Source organism: Danio rerio, chromosome 13 (genome assembly GCF_052040795.2).
Source record: "Danio rerio strain M-AB ecotype USA chromosome 13, GRCz13ab, whole genome shotgun sequence".
NCBI lineage: Eukaryota > Metazoa > Chordata > Actinopteri > Cypriniformes > Danionidae > Danio > Danio rerio.
In genome coordinates, this window is record NC_141033.1 from 39,042,297 (window position 1) to 39,064,730 (window position 22,434).

Below are 22,434 nucleotides of genomic sequence, written 5' to 3' on the forward strand. Positions count from 1 at the left end.
CTTTAGCATGGCTGAAATAAAAGCAATTTTTAATAAAAAAAGAAAATATTATTAAATATTAAAAATATTTAAATATAATAAATAAGTATTAAAAGCCCTCTTAAGAGACCTTTTTTTTTATTGGCTACAGAATAAATTATTGTTGCCCAATGACTTGTCTAGTTAACCTTTAAAGGCTTTAAATTGCACCTAAACTCAATACCAGTATTTTGCTAAATAAATAAATATTATGTACTGTCATCATGGCAAAGACAAAAGAAACTAGTTATTAAAAAACTATTATGTTTAAAATGTGTAGAAAAAAAATCTCTATTAAACAGCTCTCTGGAAATATTTGAAAAAGAATAAAAAAAAATTAGGAGGGTTAATAATTTTGACATCACCTTTATATATGATTTCCAGCTTTGGTCATGAGAAATTTTAAGCAAAAACCTTACATAAATGAACCCTTGATTCCAGAGGTAAGCAAACCCTGCTGTTATGGATTTGGAGACCAGAACAACTCTAGAGATGATTTACTGTAAAACAAGGGTCATGAGAGAATATAGAGACTTTTACAGCAGTCTGTGGGTGTGTTTGAGCAGCTCAACTCATGAATGACATCAGCAAATAACTGTCAATCAGCCGCTCCGGCACAGCTCTCACCGCTGGGTGGAGTTTCCTTATGTTCAACAACATAGAGACCATGCCATTTATGGCTACTGGAACTGCTCTTCGCTCGCTCTCACATCCGCCTCTGTGTCTGTGTGTGTGTGTGTGGAAAAGCTGTAGTTCATTTCCTAAAGGCAGACCTGTTTCACATCCACAGGCTTTTACTAAACAAACGCTACAGTGATTCTGTGAATTCTCAAAATGTCTGAGTCAAACCTGTTCAGCTTCAGCCGCAGGAACTGTACAGAAAACGGTTATGTGACAGACTCAGTAACCGGATTTTGATTCAAAGGGATCCAAGAAAGCAGTCAGTGATCTTTGCCAAACAATCAGAGGATATCTGGAAGAGATTTGAGAAAAGACTGATCAAGAGGACTGAAAGAACAGCAAACAACACACAACCGCAACACTTCACTTGAATGGGGTGTTCATAAGACTATTATGAAACATTTATTATTATGACACAACGCTTGAGACTTAATGATCGCTTAGGACCCCTGTCATTAAGAGTCATTCGCTCAGTTATCTCATTTTTTAAGTGCGATTGTGACATTGTTTGAGATGTTTTTGTCATGACAACTTGACATTATCAAGACAACAGAAGTTGTCATAAATCTGTCATAAAGGTTTCAGGACCTCTACAGTGATTAATAAATGAATGTATCATTAAATATTAATGACACATAACATTTTTGACAGAGTATTGACACTTTAGCCAAGAAATTACAAATTAATGACAAATTATTTTTGTTCTATTGAAAAAAAGCTCATAATAATTACGACAGTTATAATGGCCTCATGACAGTCATGTTTATGACAAAATGACAGTTATCATAAGCATGCATAAAATCTCATTCATATACATACAATGCGTCACGTCATAGTTATGATGGTGTCATGACAATCTTATGAACAATGCTCTAAATAAGGTGTTACCCACACAACAAAAACCTTGAAGCAGATGAGCTACAGCAGCGGAAGAAGAAAACAGGAAACTGAGGCTGCATTTCACAGAGACTCACCACAATTACAATATAAGATTGTCGAAAGATTTCCTGGTGGCTGTTTCATAAAAGTCGTTTAGAAAAGCGGGGATTAAAGTCAAAAACCTGACTTCAATGAGCCGAACTATACGTCCAAGCTTAAATTCGTCCCATAACAGCAAGTTAAAGATTATTCCACTCAGGGTTTGTAGCTTTAAAGTAAATTTTTTTAGGAAATGTAGCCTACTTCTTCATTTCAGTCAGTGCTTGCTTAATATTATTTTCTTTATCCAATTTTTGTATAAATAAATGTATATTGCTAAGTACATCCCTCACAAATCTCTCATTTAAATTAATATTTTCTACAGGATGCTTTACAATAATAAATTAGTGAATATACATTAGATTATTCAGTACCGAAGCAAAATTTGGAACTAATCTAACAAAAAAATAAACCAAAGATCACAGTCCAAAAATTAGTATATCCAAATTAATATGTTGGGGGAAAATATTAAATAAAAAAAACAGGGGGGAAAAAACAACAACAACAGAAACATAAAAATATATATATGTTTGGTATATATATATTTACTATTAAGTGACTATAAAGTTTTAATCATTATTAAATGGTTAAGTGAATTAAAATGGCATCAAATTACGACAGGCAAATAGTAACATTACTTTGACTAAGGATGAACTTAAGACTCAGCCTGAGTGTTAAACTGCCCCAGGCAGGCTAGTTTCCCAGCAAAAGTTACCAGAGTAACTGAGTTTGAACTATCGTAAATTTGATTTATGAAACAGAATCCACCATTAATAAACCTGACTTACCAAAATAAGCCAGACATTTTCTCTAAACTTGGTTTATGGAACAGGGCCATGGTCTGATGAGTCTTAACTTCTGCTGCAATATACAGAGGGTAGGATCAGAATTGAACGCAAGCTATATAAAGGATTGATCAGTTCTGATTTGAATCAACAATGTAAGCTGCTGGTGGTGTAATGTTCTGAGGGAGGGATATTTTCTTGGCACAATTTGGGTCTTTTAGTACAAACTAAGCATTATTTAAATGCTACAGCCAACCTGAGTATTGTTCTGACCATGTCAATCCCATTACAGTCTACTCATCCTGTGATGGCTACTTTCAGAGATATAATGCACATACAGTGCATTCGGAAAATATTTATAGCGCTTCACTTTTTCCACAATTTTATGTTACAGCCTTATTCCAAAATGGATTAAATTCATTTATTTCCTCAAAATTCTACACACAATAGCCCATAATGACAATGTAAAAAAGATTTTTTTATATTGTTGCAAATTTTTAAAAAATAAATAAATAAATAAAAAATGGAAAAACACATGACCATCAGTATTCACAGCCTTTGCTCAATACTTTGTTGATGCACCTTTAGCATCAATTACAGCCTCAAGTCTTCCTCTTTGCAGTACCTCTCAAGCTCAATCAGGTGTATGGGAAGCAACGGTGTACAGCCATTTTGACATCTCTCTAGAGATGTTCAATAAGATTTAGGTCTGGGCTCTGGCTGGGCCACTCAAGAACATTCACCGAGTTGTTGTGAAGCCACTCCATTGATATTTTGACAGTGTGCTTTGGGTCATTGTCCTGCTGGAAGATGAACCGTCACTCCAAGTCTGAGGTCAAGAGCACTCTGAAGCAGGTTTTCATTCAGGATGTCTCTGTACATTGCTGCATTCTTCTTTCCCTCTATCCGGACTAGTCTTCCAATTCATGCTGCTGAAAAACATCACCACAGCATGATGCTGTCACCACCATGCTTCACTGTAGGGATGCTATTAGCCTGGTGATGAGCGGTACCTGGTTTTCTCCAAACTTAACATCAGGCATTCACTCCAAAGAATCATAAGAACAGAGAACTTTATTTCAGATGACTTTTGTCAAATTCAAGGCGGGCTGATTAGTGACCTTTACTGGAACAATCTACATTGTAAAAGTGCTGTAGAAATAAAGATGAATTGAATTGAATACTAAGGAGTGGCTTCCGTCTGGCCACTCTTCCATACTGGCCTGATTGGTGGATTGCTGCACAGATGGTTGTCCTTTTGTAAGGTTCTACTCCCTCCACAGAAGAACGCTGAAGCTCAGAGTAACCATCGGGTTATTGATCACCTCCCTGACTAAGGCCCTTCTCTCCTGATCACTTAGCCTAAATGGCCAGCCAGCTCTAGGAAAAGTCCTGGAGTTTCCAACCATCTTCCACTTACGCATGATGGAGGCCACTGTGCTAAATGGAACTGACAGAGCAGCAGAAAATTTTCTGTACCCTTCCCTAGCTATGTGCCTTGAGACAATCCGGTCTCTGAGATCTACAGACAATTAGACAATTCCTTTGTCTTCATGCTTGGTTTGTGCTTTGACATGCACTGTCAACCCTGGGACTTTATATAGACAGGTGTCTGCCTTTTCAAATCATGTCCAATCAACTGAATTTACCTCAGGTGAACTCCAATAAAGCTGCTGAAACATCTCAAGAATGATCAGAGGAAACAGAATGTACCCGAGCTCAATTTAGAGCTTCACAGCAAAGGCTGTAAATACTGATGTACATGTGATTTTTCAGGTTTTTTATTTTTAATAAATTTGTAAATATTTCAAAAAGTCTTTTCACATTGACATTATGGGGTATTGTGTGTAGAATTTTGAGCAAATAAATTAATTTAATCCATTTTGGAATAAGGGTGTAACATAAAAAAAAGTGTAAAAAGTGAAGTGCTAAGAATACTTTCCCAATGCATTGTAAATGATGAAATAAATGTCCAAATTATCGCAAACTGGTTCTTGAACAAAACAATAACTCCAGCATTCTCAAATGGCCTTCAACAGTCACCAGACCTCAATATAAAGTCACTTTTTTTACTGCATGGTATATCTAAATTTGGAACAATTTATTTTGTGTTTTTTGCATTATGTACCTAGTACTTCTTTGTACCACCAATGGTGAGCATGATGAATGCTTACCGCTGATTACTGATTGGCCTGCTGTATTGTTGGCTCACATGACTAAACAGTTTTTTATATCACTGCAAGAAAAAAAAAAAGTCACCTTAAATGGCACCATCAGTGTCAGCACAAGAGGTCCATGAGTTTCTTTCACTGGTAGCAGATGGGATGACCTGAAATAAAAAAGTGAGGTAGTAGAGGTGATGCAACTATAGAAACAATCACAACCATTTTTAGCAGAGTCATAGCAGACTGTACCTTACTGTGCTGAGGAAAAGCAGCTTAATAAAGCACCTTTAGGATGTGCTAGAATGGGAGATTTGCAGCCGAGAAATCTGCAGTGACAGTCAATGCAATCAGATCAATGTGGAATAAAGTATTAAGGCAGTTGTAAAGACATTAAGGCAGTTGCCACAGCCATATCACCCTCCAGCCCAAGACCGATTACTCACTGAAGCTGGCAGAGCCTCAACCTGTGTGTGAGTCCTAATGCCCCAGTATAGTGAAGGAGACACTATATTGTCAGTGGGCGCCATCTTTCGGATGAGACATTAAATCATTTAAATGAGACTCCCTGTGGTAATTAAAAATCCCTTGGCACTTCTGGTAAAAAGTAAGGGTGTAAGCCCGGTGTCCTGGCTAAATTCCCAATAGGCCCTTACCAATCATGGTCTCGGTCTCTCCTCTCCACCAATAGCTGGTGTGTGGTGAGCGCACTGGCGTCTTCCTGTGGCTGCCGTTGCATCATCCAAGTGGATTCTGCACATTGGTGGTGGTGTGGAGAGAATGTGCTCATGATCCTAAAGTGCTTTGAGTGTATATTCATACACAATAAGTGCACTATATAAATACACATTACATTACAAAAAGATGTTCAATTAGGGTGTACTTAATAAAGTGGCCAGCGTCGGCATGCTCTCATACATCTTGCACTTGGCCCTGCAATACACTCCATTAGACAGATGGAGAGCCGATACTGATGTATCACCATGGCGATGATTCTCACATTGCAATATCCTAGAAAACGCTCATTTAGAAATTACAGCAGGCAACTTCATGCTCATTGAAGATCACAATGGCATCCGATGAGAAAGAAGAATCATGACATAAGGCTTTCTGTGGAAACACTGGAACAGAACTTTAATGCACAACTCAAACAGCTGCTGCTCAATGAGGCTACCATGGAAACACTGTTTTCACCCCCTCCCTCCCTTCTCCATCCCAGTTCCACTGACATAAACGCACAAGCAGCATTCTTGCAGAAATGCTCTCAAATCCCTTTTCTTCTCCAAAAACAAAAACAATGCAGAACCACCCCAACATAAAAGTTACAGGTTCAATGGAACTAAAATACCATGAAAACAAAAACACTGCAGTTATTTTTTTTCCCTCAAATAACATAATTTCACTAATATCTTCTTTTTTTTTAGTGTCATCACTGCGGTGTGACCCCAGAACGCATGACATCATATAAAGAGAAAAAGAGAACTTGGTTCAGAAATGATAAACCAAAAAGAGTCTAAGGATGAACAACTCAACACAAGTTTGACTCTGAGCCAGTGAGTTGTGCTGTGACATCACCACGTCTTCGCCCTCTTCTCCGATGGAGAATCATCCTCGTCTCCTGAGTCCGAACAAGTTCGTTTCCCAGCAACACTGGTGATCTCCCGCTCAGAGGGCTCCCCCTGGGTCCTGGAATCACCAGCGCTCTTACCGAGTTCTACCCCAGAGCATTCTGGGTGTAAAGAGTCTCCACAGTTCTCATCAATATGTGGACGTCCGTTAACACCAGCCGCTGTGGTCCGACTGCTGAGTGTCAGGTTTAAATCCTCCACAGTACTCAACTCTTCTCCGCTAGTTCTCCCTCGCTCCAGTTCCTCCCCAGACTCCGCCAGAAAGCCTGCTCGGGATTTCGCCCTCTCCAAAGGGCCGTCCCCAGCCCCTGAGAAGGAAGAAGTGATGCGGCGCCTACATCTGGACTGCGATTGCCTGTCAGATAAGTGCGACGGACTTGGCTTTTGTTTTCCACGATTTCTGAAAGGCCGATCTTCGTCACCTGAGGACGAAGAGGGGGACGACTGATCGTGGATGGAAATGTTGGGATAGTTGGAGGAGTCTGTGGCGCTGTGAAGTGTTTGGGCCGAGTCTCTTGGAGAAAAGCCAATATGGCGGCGCCATCTGGCTGCATTGCGCTGTCGCATCCTGCTCCTGCGCAGCTCCTCGTCAACTCCATCAGTGCTGGAGGAGGAGCTAGAAGATGAGCTGGGGGAGGAGCTTGAACTGGAGGCTACGCCCGCTGAGGAGGCGTGGCTAGAAAGACTTGAGTTTTCACGTGGGCTAGGGGATCTGGGACGGGGCATCGGGTCTAACCAAAACCCACTGGAATCTGAATCCTCGTTCACAAGATCAAGCAGAAACGCAGACGCACGTGGTCTGGCCCGGCTCCTCTGTGACCCACTTCTATCCTGATCCGTCCGTTCGCTCCCGGACACATCAGGTCCCGCTAGAGAAGATGAAGACGAGTGTTCGGAGTCGCTATGATGAGCGGCAGACACAGCAGCAGGAGATCGTGGTGTGGATCGTGTGGAGCGGGTCGACCGCCGGGCTCTGGCATGCAGCTGCAGAATCGCACCCTCGCTCAAATCGCTGTCAGAGTCCGAGCTCCAGCCCTCGATCTCACGCCGAACCAGTGAGTCAAAAAAGGCCATCATTCGAGGGTCTTCCTGCACTGACTGGCTGACATAATCGTGTGACAGGCCGGTCCCGCTGTTGAGCACCAGGCTTATGTATTCCTCATGAGTGTAGAGAGAGCGAGACTTGTCTTCCACCAGGCCTTCTAGATCTCCTAAACTGTCTGGCTGCTTATACGGACTCCAAACCTGCACACAGAGAAAGGCATAGAGGCTGAATTAGGCTGCTTTCACATGGCATTTATGTTGCAAGTTTACAAGAGACCGTAATACTAGAATTTATTGACAACATATACATATCGTAAAAGGAATTAAATTAACCTTTTAACTGCCCCACCAACAAAAAAGTTCTTGGATTGCATTTCTGAACTCCTAATGTCACTAGTTGACACACTCAATGCATTTTTTTTCAACACAATCCATACTTGTAAAATGTCAACCATTTGTAGAGATTTATAATTTGGTTTAAGTTTTTTTTTTCTTTTACAATAAAACCAAAATCAAGTGTAGTAGTACACAGGATTACAAAAATGCTATGGAAGTCAACGACTGTTTTTCCCAGCATTCTTCAGAATAACTTTCTTTGTGTTCAACAGAAGAAAGAAAGTCAAACAGGTTTAAACAGGCGAGTAAATGAATTTTTATTTGATCATTTCTTTAACTTGGTACTTAGAAGAAAATATTTTATTTTCCTTCATTTGAACTTTTCCTACTCTTATTGTAGTTTATTATTCTTCCATTATTGTATAAACCTGCATTCATTTCATTTAAATGTATCACTATATGTTCATTAATTTTCCTTTAGCTTAGTCTGATTTCTATTTTATCTATTTTAAATACAGGCTTTTCTCATCATAGAATCCTGAAAATGTAAACATTAATAATAATCAGAAAAGTTTGAGCACCATGTTTTCAGTATGATGTAAAGGATCATGTGACAGTGAAGACTACATTTTGACATCACAGAAATACACGTAACATATTGAACTATATTTTTGATAGAATAAATGCAGCCTTGATCGGCACATTGGCTATGACACTATGGCTTGCAGCAAGAAATTCGCTGTTTCGAGTCCTGACTGGGTCAGGTGGCATTTCTCTGTGGAGTTTGCATGTTCAAAGATATGCGTATAGGTGAATTTAATAAGCTAAACTGGCCATAGTGTATTAGTGTGTGTGAATAAGGTATGGGACTATAACCGTTTTCAAGGAATACCAGGGTTTGGAAAAGTCAAGGTTTTAAAAGCACCAAAATTTTCTGCTGTACCGTTCCTAAGGTATGTGTAAGTTTTTTTGTTTTTGTTTTTTAGGACAACAGTATCTCCAGCAGAAAATATTTCCAAAGATGCTGTTTTAAATTGTAAAGAAATCTGTGCTTTTAAAACTAATGAAGACAGCAGAAGTCAATGATTCATTTTAATTATTCAGCCTGACATGTTTACTACTCCAAAATATTATAAAAGACTCTAAAATTAAAATATATTGTGTTCAAAGCGGAAAGATTTGTAGTTTTTGACCAAACATTTAAAAAGAATACATTTTAGAGCAGTTACCACAATACTGTGAAACCGTGATATTTTTATCCAAGGTTATTATACTGTCAGAATCTTATACCGGCCCTGCCTAATGCGAGAGTGTATAGGTGATTCCTAGTACTGGGTTGTGGCTGAAAGGGTATCCGCTGTTTAAAACATATGCTGGCGGTTCATTTTGCTGTGGCAACCCCTGATAAATAAAAGGTCTAAGCCGAAGGAAAATGAACGGCAGCCTTGGTAAGACTAAGAGACTTAAAATGCTAAAAAACACAGTGAACATCCTGTCAGTGTGAAAGCACAACGTCAACCATCATTTTCAGTGTGCTCATAAAAGAGCCCCAACACCCCAGACAATTACAGAATTATTACTGAATTGAACGTATAAATCACCGCAGCCACGTCAATGTCTGCGCAAACAGCAGATGTGTCCGTTTGCACGTTACAAAAAAAACATGCAGTGATGGTCTCTGACAAATTCGAGTTTGGTGAGTGAGAACAGGCCTTCAGTGCGCAAGTGTTACTCAACATTAACAGCCTGCCAAAAAACGATTTCACAAGAACCACCAGCAAAGGATAAACTACAGTCTTACTGTTACACTCATGACAAACACTGAAGAAACAAACATGACAGCTGGAAAAACCACAGCGACACCCATCACATCGCTAACCAGAAAGAAAACGCTTGTTAGTGAGTTATATATTTGTCAGGAAGCTGCAGTTGTGAAGCTGTAACGGTTGCTTGCTTTACAGTGATGACAAGAAAGGACAGTGAATCTAACGGGTAAAATCATGCCTAGATTCTGTGCCTTCAGGCTTTTAGGTGCGGCCGAACAAGCGACAGCAGAAATTCATTTAAGACTAAACGGAGGACACGTACAAGTTTGGACATGACGATTTTCCCAACACATGCTGAATGTTTTGCTATGTGTGTGTGGCAGGTCTGCTCGTGTCTGACATGAATGGTTTACCCATTTTAACCATTAATTCCCCCTCATGCTGTTTCAGACCCATATGACTTTTTTTCTTGAAACAGAAAAGGAGTTGCGTGTTAAAATGAGCCTCCCTTCCAGACAAGGAAACCAAATAAGGATGGATGATGCTAATGCAGTTTTGTTAGAGATAAATATTGAAATTTGAGTTGCCTTCAGGGTAGCTTTCAATCCTAATTTGCATATTTTGCATATTGAAACTTTAGTCACAGCAAACATTTTGAGAGTAGGGATGTAGCGATTCACCATGAGCTGGTTGAAAATCAATTCAAATATGTGACTATTCAAATCGGTAAAAATGTTGAACGAATCACGATACTTGTTTTGAACAGAGGGGGCGCCATGTTTAAAGGCTCAAACTCGCTTTACCTGCACATCAGCAGTGAGCAAGAGGTGTGGCGGCAAATTAAAATGACAGCAGTGAGGTGTGTGCCAACACTGCAAAAAGACGTTTACTTATGCCGAGTTCAAACTGCATGGTTTTAGCCCCGATTTTGAATCGCCGACAGGTTTTGAGAAATCACAGACAAATGCCTGAAATCACAGGCAAATCCGTGCTTGTTCAAGCAAGTAACAAATCACACATTGTGAACAATCAAAGACGCGATCTGAAAAAATGGCAAATGAGTTGCTGATACCCATGAGATATTTGGCGGGCTACATATCAGGACTAGAGCTGAAGATCTTTGCCCGAACCCGATGGGTTCAGGTGGGTTCAGGCTTAATTTCCATCATTTTAGACGTGATGTGATGAATTTCGATTAGCGCGGGAAAGTAATCAAATCGTTTGTTACAACATTAAATGATGAACAAACAATCCCACCCAAAACTTGCAAAATTAGCCAGAACAGTATGCATCACAGCCAGTAGCAGCAGCAGTTAAAGGGTGTTCAGTGCTACTCAGTGAGTGCAGGACTGTGCTAAAGCCATATACAGTGGATTCAATAATGTTCCTCTAGAAAAACATGTAGCCTAATCTTGGTGAGTAAAGGGTTTTCAAATTAGAATTAAACATTAAACATAAAATCATAATGTAGACAAAGTAAGCCTATATAGGCTAATGTTTGCACAATTCTTTTAATAATCAACTTCACTGTCACTTAATGCCAGATTTTGAAGAGAAGTGGGGAAACAAATCCGGCAAAACCTTTGTCTTAATTTTATTATTGCCAAATACCCATCATAATTTATCATTTATTTTAATGTTAAGAAAGACTTAACTGGTATTTTTATTGGTGTGTTGGCCAATTTAAAGATACCAAAAGGTACGTAGGCTTTTTTTAGAGTGCTGAGATGTTACGATGTTACAGAGGACTTATTTTATTTCTTTGTTCCATCTTCTAAGTGGCCTATAGCCTAAGTTTGTTATAAATAAATGACACACATATAAACACATAAAAAACAAATGAATGACTCATTCATGAAATGAGGCAAAAGAGCTGTATGCATGTGCACATTTGAATAATGTCGGTTAAAAATGGGTTCGGGCTTTATAAAGCTGTCAATCAAAATGTACTTGTCGGACTCGGACCCTATCAGGCCTTACTTTTATGGCCCGCTTACAGCTCTAATCTGGACCTGTCAGCAATTCAAATCATGCCATGTGAAATGTGTTCTGATTAAAAATAACATCAGCGAGCACCTACAGCCAATGAGAGAGCAGCATCCTCTAGGATGGGCATCTGCAGGCCAGCGGGAGGATGAGGGAGAAGTTATAAGCACTCATTTTCAGTTTATTTAGACCCAAGAAATGGAGGAAAAACTAGCAGAAATTTGGAAAGAGCACCCATGTCAGTTTGACACGTCATCTGAGCAATATCACGACCTGATCAAAAAAAGAAAAAAGTTAAAGAAAAATTACTGATTCCCATCAAAACCCAGGTGAGCAAAATAAGTAAATTTTCTACCCCACTAAAGGCCTCTTTCTCATTATGTAGTTGATAACAAAATATAAACTGTTAGTCTCGCCTGTGTTTGGCTGTTAGTTTAGGCAAAGTTGTCAGAGATTTTTCCTATTTTAAAGTGCAGTCTGAAACCCCTCACCAATTCATCTTGCAAATTAAAACACAACAGCGTCCAAATGTTATCCCAGATAGTCAAGCAGTGTAAGAACAGTCATGACATTACTACTTTGAAAATGATGCAGTCTAAACTCGGCATTACACTAACAGAACAACGAGTATGATGCAGCACAGTGAAAAACTATTGTCACAGATGTCTATATGCATAAAGCTATTATTAGGCCAAACAACACTGATCGGAGGATTGGCAGCTGCGCTTGCTCTGACGAGTGCTACGGAGTTCACATGGTCCATCAGTGTTTCATAGCGAAAGTGTGAAGATGTTTTTCAGACTGAAAGAGAAAGTTGTGCTGTTAGAGAACCAGGTATTAGATTGTTCCTTTTTTACCCTCTCTGTTTCAATTAAGTTTATGCATCTTTTTTTAATAATTTGCTTATTATGTCATATATTATAATCAGTATTTTATACCAGTGGCTAGTCCACTGAAACAAAGGTCTATTGAGCAACTCTGTACATGCTGCTCTCTGGTTTAAGAAAGGCTTTCCTCTCCACATCAGCCATCTCAGTCCCCAGTAAAAAGAGTTTTTTTTTCAGCAGCGAACATTGTAAATGTGCAAAGACCTCAGATGGAGAGCATGAGACTGATTCCAGTGGCGCTCCAGGGACAAACGAGTCTTCGCTGTGGCCCAGCTTACAGCCTCCACCGCTGAGACTACAGCTCTGCACAAGACTTTTGGCCAGCGGAGAAATTAAAATGGTCGTGCCGAACTGAGTCTGGTTTCTCTCAAGGTTTTTTTTCTGCACTCTCGTGTCGGTGAAGTTTTTTTTCCCTCTCTGCTGTCGCCACTGGCTTGCACGGTTCAGGATCTGTAGAGCTACGCATCAATGAATTTGCTCTTCAGTGTTTGGGGACTCAGTAATGATTTTAAACCACACTGAACTGAGCTAAACTGAACTGAACTCAAACACTAAAAACTGAACTACCCTGATCCAGTTACTATGACCATTTATGTGAAGCTGCTTTGACACAATAGACATTGTAAAAGGGCTAAACAAATAAAGCTGAATTGAATTGAATTTGGCATTTGTTTTAAATTTATAATGTAGCTGCAGAGTCAAAGTTTTAGTTTGTTTATATTAAAGAGTCCTCATTAGTTTGTAGTATTCACTTTTTATTTGAATTTTGTTTTAAAATTCCAATTTAGTTGTACAGCATTTGAGAAAAAAATTAAAGGGCTCTTGTTCACTATGTCTCAAACAATTTTGTAAAAAAAATCATGACAAAATCATGATATTAGTATTGTGTATTTACACTATCATTTTTAATGGCATCAATAATGTTATGAATTTAATGTTTTAAATAGAAATATTTAGCACCGTCGCCTCACAGCAAGAAGTTCGCTGGTTCGAGCCCCGACTGGGTCAGTTGGCATTTCTGTGTGGAGTTTACATGTTCTCCCAGTGTTCGCGTTGGTTTTCTCCGGGTGCTCTGGTTTCCCCACAGTCCAAAGACAATTGCTCTAGTTGAACCAAGTAAGCTAAATTGTCTATAGTGTATGTGCATATGTCCTGTCCTCCAGGTTGGGGGTTGAGCGTTGAGCTACCAATCCATAAAAACTAGATGTCACAAAACATTAATATAGTGTGGCTGAATATCAATTTTTATCTAAATGGCCCTGGGAGTAAGTAAATAGAAACATTTAAATATAAAATGATGATGCTTCTAAAACAGTAATGTAGGCAAAAGAAAGAAATGTGTTTTTGTGTTTGTTGTTCAAATTCAAACTGATTCGTTCATTAAAAAACTGAAATAAGTCAATTCTGCTATGGATTTGTATGAAACTATTTACTCTGTTAAAATAGAGCAAATCCTGCTGCAGTTAAATTGTGTTTAAATTTGGTTCTAAGATGTACTTCACCCAAAAATGAAAAATGACATCATTTACTCTCATTCATGTGGTTTCACCTTGTTGAACACAAAAGATATTTTGAAGAATGCTGGTTGCTGAGGGACTGATCGACTTCCATAGTAAAAAAAATATATATACAATAATATGGAAGTCAATAGGAGCCAACTGCCAGCATTTTTCAATATATCTTCTTTTGTGTTCAACAGAAAAAAGAAACTTAAATAGGTTTTAAACAAGTGAAGGGAGAGTAAATGATGGCAGAGATTTCATTTTTGCGTGAACTGTCCTTTTTAAACTTTTGGTTCAGGTCTGCCTCAGAATTTTTTTCTGAAAAGAAAAAAGCAGAGGGAGGAGTGGGCGTGGCCAGCAGAGGAAAAAGAGGGAGGTGAACAAAATGTGACAAACCGTGAGGAGACGCTATATTTTATAGTTTACAAAGTTCAAGTGCAAAGAAATAAACATTAATTTAATGCCCTGCTACAAATACGATTCATAATTTTATACACAAGACCATAATTTGTTATATCTTTATAAAGACAACAATGTAAACACTATAAATGGAGGACTCCTCAATCCCTGGGTGTGAATGCAGGCACAGTGGATAGCAGTGCAGTAGGTCTATTCCAACCCTGCCAGTAATCTGGAGGATTTTAAACATAGGCAAACACAGCAGCGTGGATATAGGTGATGTGTCTGAATGGTAACGAACTCAACTGATAAAAGAAAAAGTCCACCATTCTTCAATTCCCATACAGCTCTCTCGACAAAAATGCTTGATGCAAACAAACAGGTTTGCTTTTTGCACTGTCATCCATTTTGATTCCGCCCCAAAAATGATTTTAAAACCGAAAGATGATATTAGCTGACAAAAGCTCTAAATTATCCAGTTTTCCCCACAATTAAAGCTGACAGGCTCTAACGTTGTCTTAACTGATGCTCAACACACACAAATCTGTTAAATTTATGAGAAAAAGTACTCCAGGGTGTCTTGAACCTAAGTTATGTAACACAAGCATGTATTTATTGTCATTTATGAAAACGCCTCAGGCTCTTGTGATATTGCTCAATTACATAAAATGCTTCTGATACAAGTGTTTAAAAAAAATTACAATTATATCTTGAATTTTGTGTTCATTTGTATTCACTTTAGTGACGTTTAACACAATCCCCTCTTAATTTCCAAATGAGCACAAAAACAACATTAAATGAAATTATAAAGGGCTGCTTTCACTCAAAGCAGGAGCTTTTACATCTAATCACAGTAATGATGCTAGCAAGTAAATCATACAGTTCACTAGCAATTTAATCCTGAAGTCTTAAAATAAAATCCAGAGTCTGAGACAACACAAAAATTAAACTAAAACAAGACCAAGGCCTATCTTAAGTCTAACATAAACTTGAGATCTGATCCCCACAGAAAGCTAATATATCACCTCAGATTTAATACACAATATATATGAAGACATTTACTGTAAATGCACAACAGTTCATTTTACAGTATGCAAAAGACTATGTTTATTCTTCATAGTGTTTCTGTTATGCTTAAATGAAAGAATTAGCTGACCTTGATGACCTTCTCCACCCCGGAGGAGCAGATCATGTACGTGTGAGGGTTAAAGCGGACCTGATTCACAATGGACCGATGACCTTTTAAAACCATAAAGGCCCCATTCACCACTCGACCCGCGCCTCCTGCCGACACACAGACAGAATGCGTCCATAAATAATAACAATATATCAGACACAGTAAACATTTGCATGAGTGTGTGCATGTGTGTGTGCGTGCGTGTGTTTACCTGCTTCAGGGTCAGTGGGAATTCTCCACATGTAAAGGTTAAAATCATCAGAGCCAGACAAGATGTACTGGAAAAACACAGAAATAAAATTGGTACGTGTAAGTATATACTTTTGAGTGTGTGACAGAAGATTATGCAAGCTTTTGGACACTACTTCCTCGTTAACAGATCGTTATGTTGCTTAGTTATGTCCCCTGTCAATCACATCATCCACATTTCTTTTATATGTCATTACTTACCTTTTTGTAGAAGCAGCAGAAGGATAATCTGCCATTCAGAGTCTTTCATGCAGAGAAATCTCATCAGGTCTTTAAGTAATCTTGATATGATGAAATATAACACTTATATTTTCCAGTTGGCTAGATATTAATTAATAGTCAAACAACTTTACCAAAGCCTCTCTACTTGACAGTTGGTCTAGCGGGTCGACCATGTTTGTAGTTCATTTACACGAGTTTGTAGTTCTAATCAAATTCACATTCAACGCGTAATGTATTGCAGGCAATGCTGGCGGTTAGAGTATAGACGGTTCTACACCACCAGAAATAGTAACCTTTGGCATGCTCTTTTCAACACTACGGTTTGGGACATACTAATTCTATCTTCAAATACTATTTAGGATGGATAGTATGCAAATTGGGACGCAGCATATGTCTCCTTGAGACATGGGACGATAACCGTTTTCAAGGTATACCGTGGTTTGGGAAAGTCAAGGTTTTTTTCTGCTATTCTATTCCTATGGTACATGTAAGATTTTTTATTTATATTTTTGTATCTCCAGCAGAAAAGATATCCAAAGATTCGGTTTTAATTGTACACACAAAATCATAAGACGTTAATAGTAGGTTAGATGTAGGTTGTGTTGTCAGGTGACCAAAAATTCAATGTCTAGTCAAAATCTAAGAACGTTATTTTGACGACAAATTACGATATTTGGTTGATTTTAGGTTGTGTTGTAAAGTGAATCCAAAGTCGAACCAACACCATATTGACGTCAAATACTGACATTCAGGTATGGCAACCAAAATCCAACGTATTTTATACATAGATGTCATAGTGGTAACATCCACACAACGTCAAGTTGGAACATCATTAGATGTGAATATTTGGTTTAGTTTAGGTTGGATGTTAGAGACTGATGTCGCTTGACTTTGACCCGATTTTTAAATAAAATAAAAATTGGGGTAAAGTTGGGCTACAACGTCAATCTGACCACATGTTGATGTACTATGCCTGCTGGGATGTTGTTTACCATTACAAAATATTTTAAATGTTTCTCGAAATAAAATATATTATGTTCAAATGGGGAAAAAAAAGTGTTGTTTCTTTTAACCCAGACATTTAAAAATATATATTTTAGAGCAGTAATCACAATACCATGAAACAGTGATATTTTTACCCATGGTTATCATACCGTCAGAATCTTATACCGGCCCATGCCTAGTCTCCTTAACCAAACACTCCTGATTCAGATCATCAGCTCATTAGCAGAGACTGAAAGACCTGTAATGGGTGTGACAGACAAATGAGACCTATAAAAAATGAAGTTTTGGTGGTCCTCGAGGAACATGGTTGAGAAACACTGCACTAAGCAATTACATAAAATATGACATGATTTACACAAAGTAGTAATCATTATTATTTATTTATGTACAACATTCTCTGAACTATCATGAGAGAAACAAACACATTACCATTCAAAAGCTTTGAGTAAGACAAAAAAAAAACATTGATTTGCAATCATGCATTAAAATAACCGAAAGTATATGCATTTGATATGTAATACAAAACGTAATTAATTCAATTAATGCCTTCAAAGATTTTTGCTTCTTGACTATATTAATGATTTCTACAGCAGAAAGTGTCTGAAAATGCAGCTTTGACTTAATAAATTCGCTAATTTCTTCAGCTTAATCCCTGATATATCAGGGGTCACTACAGTGGAAGGAACTGCCTTTAAATTATTGACCGTTTAACATATATTTAAATAGAGAGAGAGAGAGAGAGAGAGAGAGAGAGAGAGAGAGAGAGAGAGAGAGAGAGAGAGAGAGATCCTGTCAAGTGATTTAGGGAGGAGAATCCATCGTTCCGTTGAAGGAAGGCAGTCAGACAGAAAAAGAGAGAAGAAACAGCTGGACAAACAAAAAAAGTCCAAACATAGAATCTAACAGATGAGCATGCACGCACAAATACATACACTCTCAGACACACACACACACACACACTCAACAGCATCTGCAGAGCTTTAGATTCACCACTGATGAAACAAGCTTCTACAAGCAGCAGCCCAACATTCCCAAAAACCCAACATACCTGAACTGCACAAAGAATGCACACAAACGAGTACACACATGCACACTCTTCTTCTGCACAATCATTGATGATCAGTCAAAAAAATCTTACATTACACATTAACTGACGTAAAAAAGAGACTGGTTAAGTTAGACATTAATTTAGTTATTAATTGTTTACTGAACTTTGAATAGATAGATAGATCGTCTCTTATGCTCACTAAGACTGCATTTCTTTGATAATGAAAAACAGTTTGTTTCAAGGTTTTAGTTGAATATGAATCATTTATTTTATCATATCATGTCATGTCTTTTATTTAACACCATGTCAGCTTTATTGGCAATCTTCATGGCAAAACCAATTTAGAATAACATAAATGGTAATAAATAAAATAAATACGAGTCAAACCAACCAACAAACAAACAAGTTGTATGGACCTTTTTCACTGTTATAACGCATTTAATGGTGATCAGCATCTAAAATCCTTGAAAATTTTAAAAAACTTAGATTTTTTTTTTTTAAACTTATAAACATTTCTTTGTATTTATGTATGTATATATATATATACATAATATATATTATTTCATCTTTGCCTCAAATTACAAAAATGAATTACCGCTTATGCGAGGTGTTTCTAATGCAGCGTCTATGGGGCTGAGAGTAATTTTCACGTTATTCTCTCCTCTGGCTGTCGTCATCAGTCTCTCACTATTTTTTTTGAAAGTCTTGATTTTGAAAGTCTTGATAACACTATTGTGGTATTTGTCTTTAATTATTTCAGCAAATAGGATTGTAAAAAAATTAGCTGTAATCTCAGATTCACTGTGCTCTAAGCTTACCCAACTATGACGCCTTTCGCTACTGAGAAACCCAGAAATGTGAAAAGGGTCTATTACATCAGACTTTTAAAATTATAAAATGATAATATTTCTAAACATTTACTTAATTATTATCTTTATATAAACAATAAAAGCAGGACAGTGCAAAAAATTGTTTCATAAAGGGTGGATTCTTTAAAAAATAAATATTATATTATAATTTATAATAAATTATAATATTACAGGAAATGATATTTCCTGTAATGTTATATACTTTAATACTGTCATTTTAAACAATTTCATGTGTTCTTGAAAATAAAAAATAATAAATGAATGAATACCCAGCTCATTGTATATTTTGTTTGTAAAATGAAATGATTTCAGTGTTTTAATAATAATCAGTAATTGTTTTGGTCATAGTTATAGCATCTAAATTTTTCATACCCCACATATTTCTTCGATTATGTAGAATCAACCAAATATGTTTGTATGAAGATAGTAAACCTTATATTTGGACACTGTACCTTCCTAGTAGTCACCAATGCTACTTTCATATTAATCTATTTTGCACATTATTAAACTTTTTTAGTTATATATTTAATTAGAAACTGTGTAAATAACTAGTTAGCATGTACAATTAACCAGGTTATTACCTCAAAAGGAACTCTTTTATGCCCTGATCATCATCATTTTGCAATAATAAATGGTTTCCTGCACATTATAGCTACAGAACTAGCAATGTTCTACTTCAATTGGATGTACACTACTGTTTGAGCTTGGCAATATTTTATGATTATTTCTGAAAGGTCATTTAAACTAATTTTGTTTGATCATAAAAGTTATATTATTCTGTGTTATGTCATACATAGAAATGTTTAGTATTTTATTAAAAAGTAATTTTTTTATCCATTTAATGCATGACTGCAATTAAAAGTAGTCAGATGTTTTTAAATTACTCAAGCCTTTTGAATGGTAATACATTTTTTTGCTTTGGTATACACTCATCGGCCACTTGATTAGACACACCTGTCCAACAGCTCCTTAACGCAAATCAGCCAATCACATGGCAGCAACTCAACTCATTTATATCCATGTCATAAGACAAGAACCATCTCAGACTGGTTTCTTGAACATGACAATAAGTTCACTGTACTCAAACGCACCTTTGAGATGTGCAGCTGACAAATCTGCAGCATCTGTGTGATGCTATCATGTCAATATGGAACAAAATCTCTGAGGAGTATTTCCAATACCTTGTTAAATCTATGCCATGAAGGATTAAGGCAGTTCTGAAGGCAAAAGTGGTCCAACCCGGTACTAGTAAGATGTACCTAATAAAGTGGCCGGTGAGTGTAGAGCAGTTCAGACAGTGTTGCACACACTCCTCTAACCTGATCTCGGTCGCCAGCGAAACAGCAGCTCTTCATAGTGCAGGAGTTGAAGTAGCCCTGGTTATCAAACTGGAAGCTGGGCAGACGAGAGTGGAGCTCATAGAGGACGGGTGGCAGACGTCTGCGCAGAGCCAGCAGCTGCGTCCCCGTGCTGTTAAAGCGAACACTCATGGCACTCTGAAGAGACAAACTGCCTCCGTACCGCAAAAGAGAACTGCAGCACAGACACACAGATACACATGAGCACAAAGCAAAGCAGTTTCATACCAAAGAACATCAATAAGATTCAGTGATTTTCAGGTGATCCTGTTTACACTCAGCAGAGGACATTTTTACACAAGCTTTACTGTCCTCTGCTGGTCTCAGGCAGTATAGCAGATTTATAATATACCTTAAGCTTACAATAGAGAAGGCCTTGTTATTTCCATCACATTGCACATTTGGACTCAAAAATGATTCTGATTATGCAACAAAAGCCACATATGTTTGTATAATAATAATAAGCTTTACATTTGGACAATGTTACTAGTAGTTAACTGTGCTACTTTCATGTTCATCCTAGGTTTTGGAGTCTTTTTCACACATGATCAAGAATTTAAAATGTATAATTTCTATATATATTTATTTACATATTTGGTTGAAAGCTTTGATGTCTAAATAACTAGGTTATTAGCTCAAAAGAACTCTTTTGGGCTGATTTAATGCCCTGATCATTATTTTGCAATAATAAATAGTTTGCTGTTCATTAGTGCTGCATGATATTGTAAAAAACTGACATCGCAATATTTCCTTTTACTGCAAAAAAAAAAAAAAAAAAAAAAAAATATATATATATATATATATATATATATATATATATATATATATATATATATATATATATATATATATATATATATATATATTGCGTTATGAATACAATTTCACCAGATGACTTGAATAGCTCTATTGTAAAGAATCGATTGAGAGGATTTTGTAGGTCAGCATAAAATATAATTAAAAAAATTTAAAGCATGGTTTTGTTTCCAGAAACAAAAATTAAATAAATAAATGTAAAATACCACTGTATTGTTTAAACTGTATTAGTAATATTACACTACCTGACAAAAGTCTTGTCGCCTCTCCAAGTTTTAGGAACAACAAATAATAACTTGACTTCTAGTTGATAATTTAGTATCAGAAGTGGCTTATATGAAAGGCAAATACCTCTAGGTTACGCTTATTTTACCAAAATAAAATATGATCATGCCTTGATTTTTAATTATTTAACTACGACAGTAAGGTCTGACTTTGCTTAAACAAAAGTCTTGTAACTTAGCATAAATAATGAACAGTATATAACAAAGTCATGGTGCAATGGAAAAAGAATGAACTCTCATTTTACTATTACTTAACTAATACTCCTATGAGCTTGGAGGACTGCATCCATACATCTCTGCAACGACTCGGATAACTTATTAATAAAGTCATCTGGAATGGCTAACAAAGCATTTTTGCAGGACTCCGAGAGTTCATCAAGATTCTCTGGATTCATTTTCAATGCCTCCTCCATTATCTTACCCCATGCTTAATAATGTTTATTTCTGGTGACTGGGCTGGCCAATCCTGGAGCACTTTGACCTTCTTTGCTTTCAGCAACCTTGATGTGGAGTGCTATCCTGCTGAAGAATTTGCCCTCTCCTGTGGTTTGTAATGTAATGTGCAGCACAAATGTCTTCATTCCTCAGGCTGTTGATGTTGTCGTCCACTCTGCAAATCTCTCGCACCCTCTATACTGAATGTAACCCCAAACCATGATTTTTCCTTCACCAAGCTTGACTGATTTCTAAGAGAATTTTGGGTACATGCGGGCTCTTGTGCAGTATTTGTGAGGATTGGGATCTACCTTCTGCCACTTTACCAAATGATCAACTAGAACATAAGATATTATTTGTTGCTTTTACAACTGGGATCCACGACAAGACTTTTGTCGGGTAGTGTATACTAAACATTTAATATTTGAGCTACAAAGTTTTATTTATTGTACCCAAATGTCTTACATTTGTTTGAAACGCTTACCCCACAGGTGTCAAACTCAGTTTCAAAAGGGCCGCAGCCCTGCACAGTTTAGTTCCAACCCTAATTAAGCACACCTGATCAAACTAATTGAGTCCTTCAGGCTTGTTTGAAACCTACAGGTAAGTGTGTTGGAGCAGGGTTGGAACTAAACTGTGCAGGGCTGCGGCCCTTCAGGAATTGAGTTTGACAACCCTGGCTTACCCTGTCACATACAATTAATAATATTTCACTCAATGAATTCCACTATTCAGCAACGTGACTACTACGGATTTGCACATTGGAACATAGATGGTAAAACAATGTATTGTGCAGCCC

At 37.3% G+C, this 22,434-nt stretch overlaps 1 protein-coding gene across 1 annotated transcript in view; it reads right to left on the reverse strand.

Annotated features, from left to right (window-relative positions):
• Positions 1-6,037: 6,037 nt before the first annotated feature.
• The window catches only part of dcaf5 (ddb1 and cul4 associated factor 5), a 28,181-nt gene continuing 11,784 nt past the window's right edge, over positions 6,038-22,434 (reverse strand). The window contains 4 exon segments of the mRNA NM_001077552.1: positions 6,038-7,497; positions 15,329-15,456; positions 15,561-15,627; positions 20,062-20,275. Of these exon segments, the coding sequence (NP_001071020.1) occupies positions 6,196-7,497; positions 15,329-15,456; positions 15,561-15,627; positions 20,062-20,275 (1,711 nt within the window). The 3' untranslated portion in view covers positions 6,038-6,195.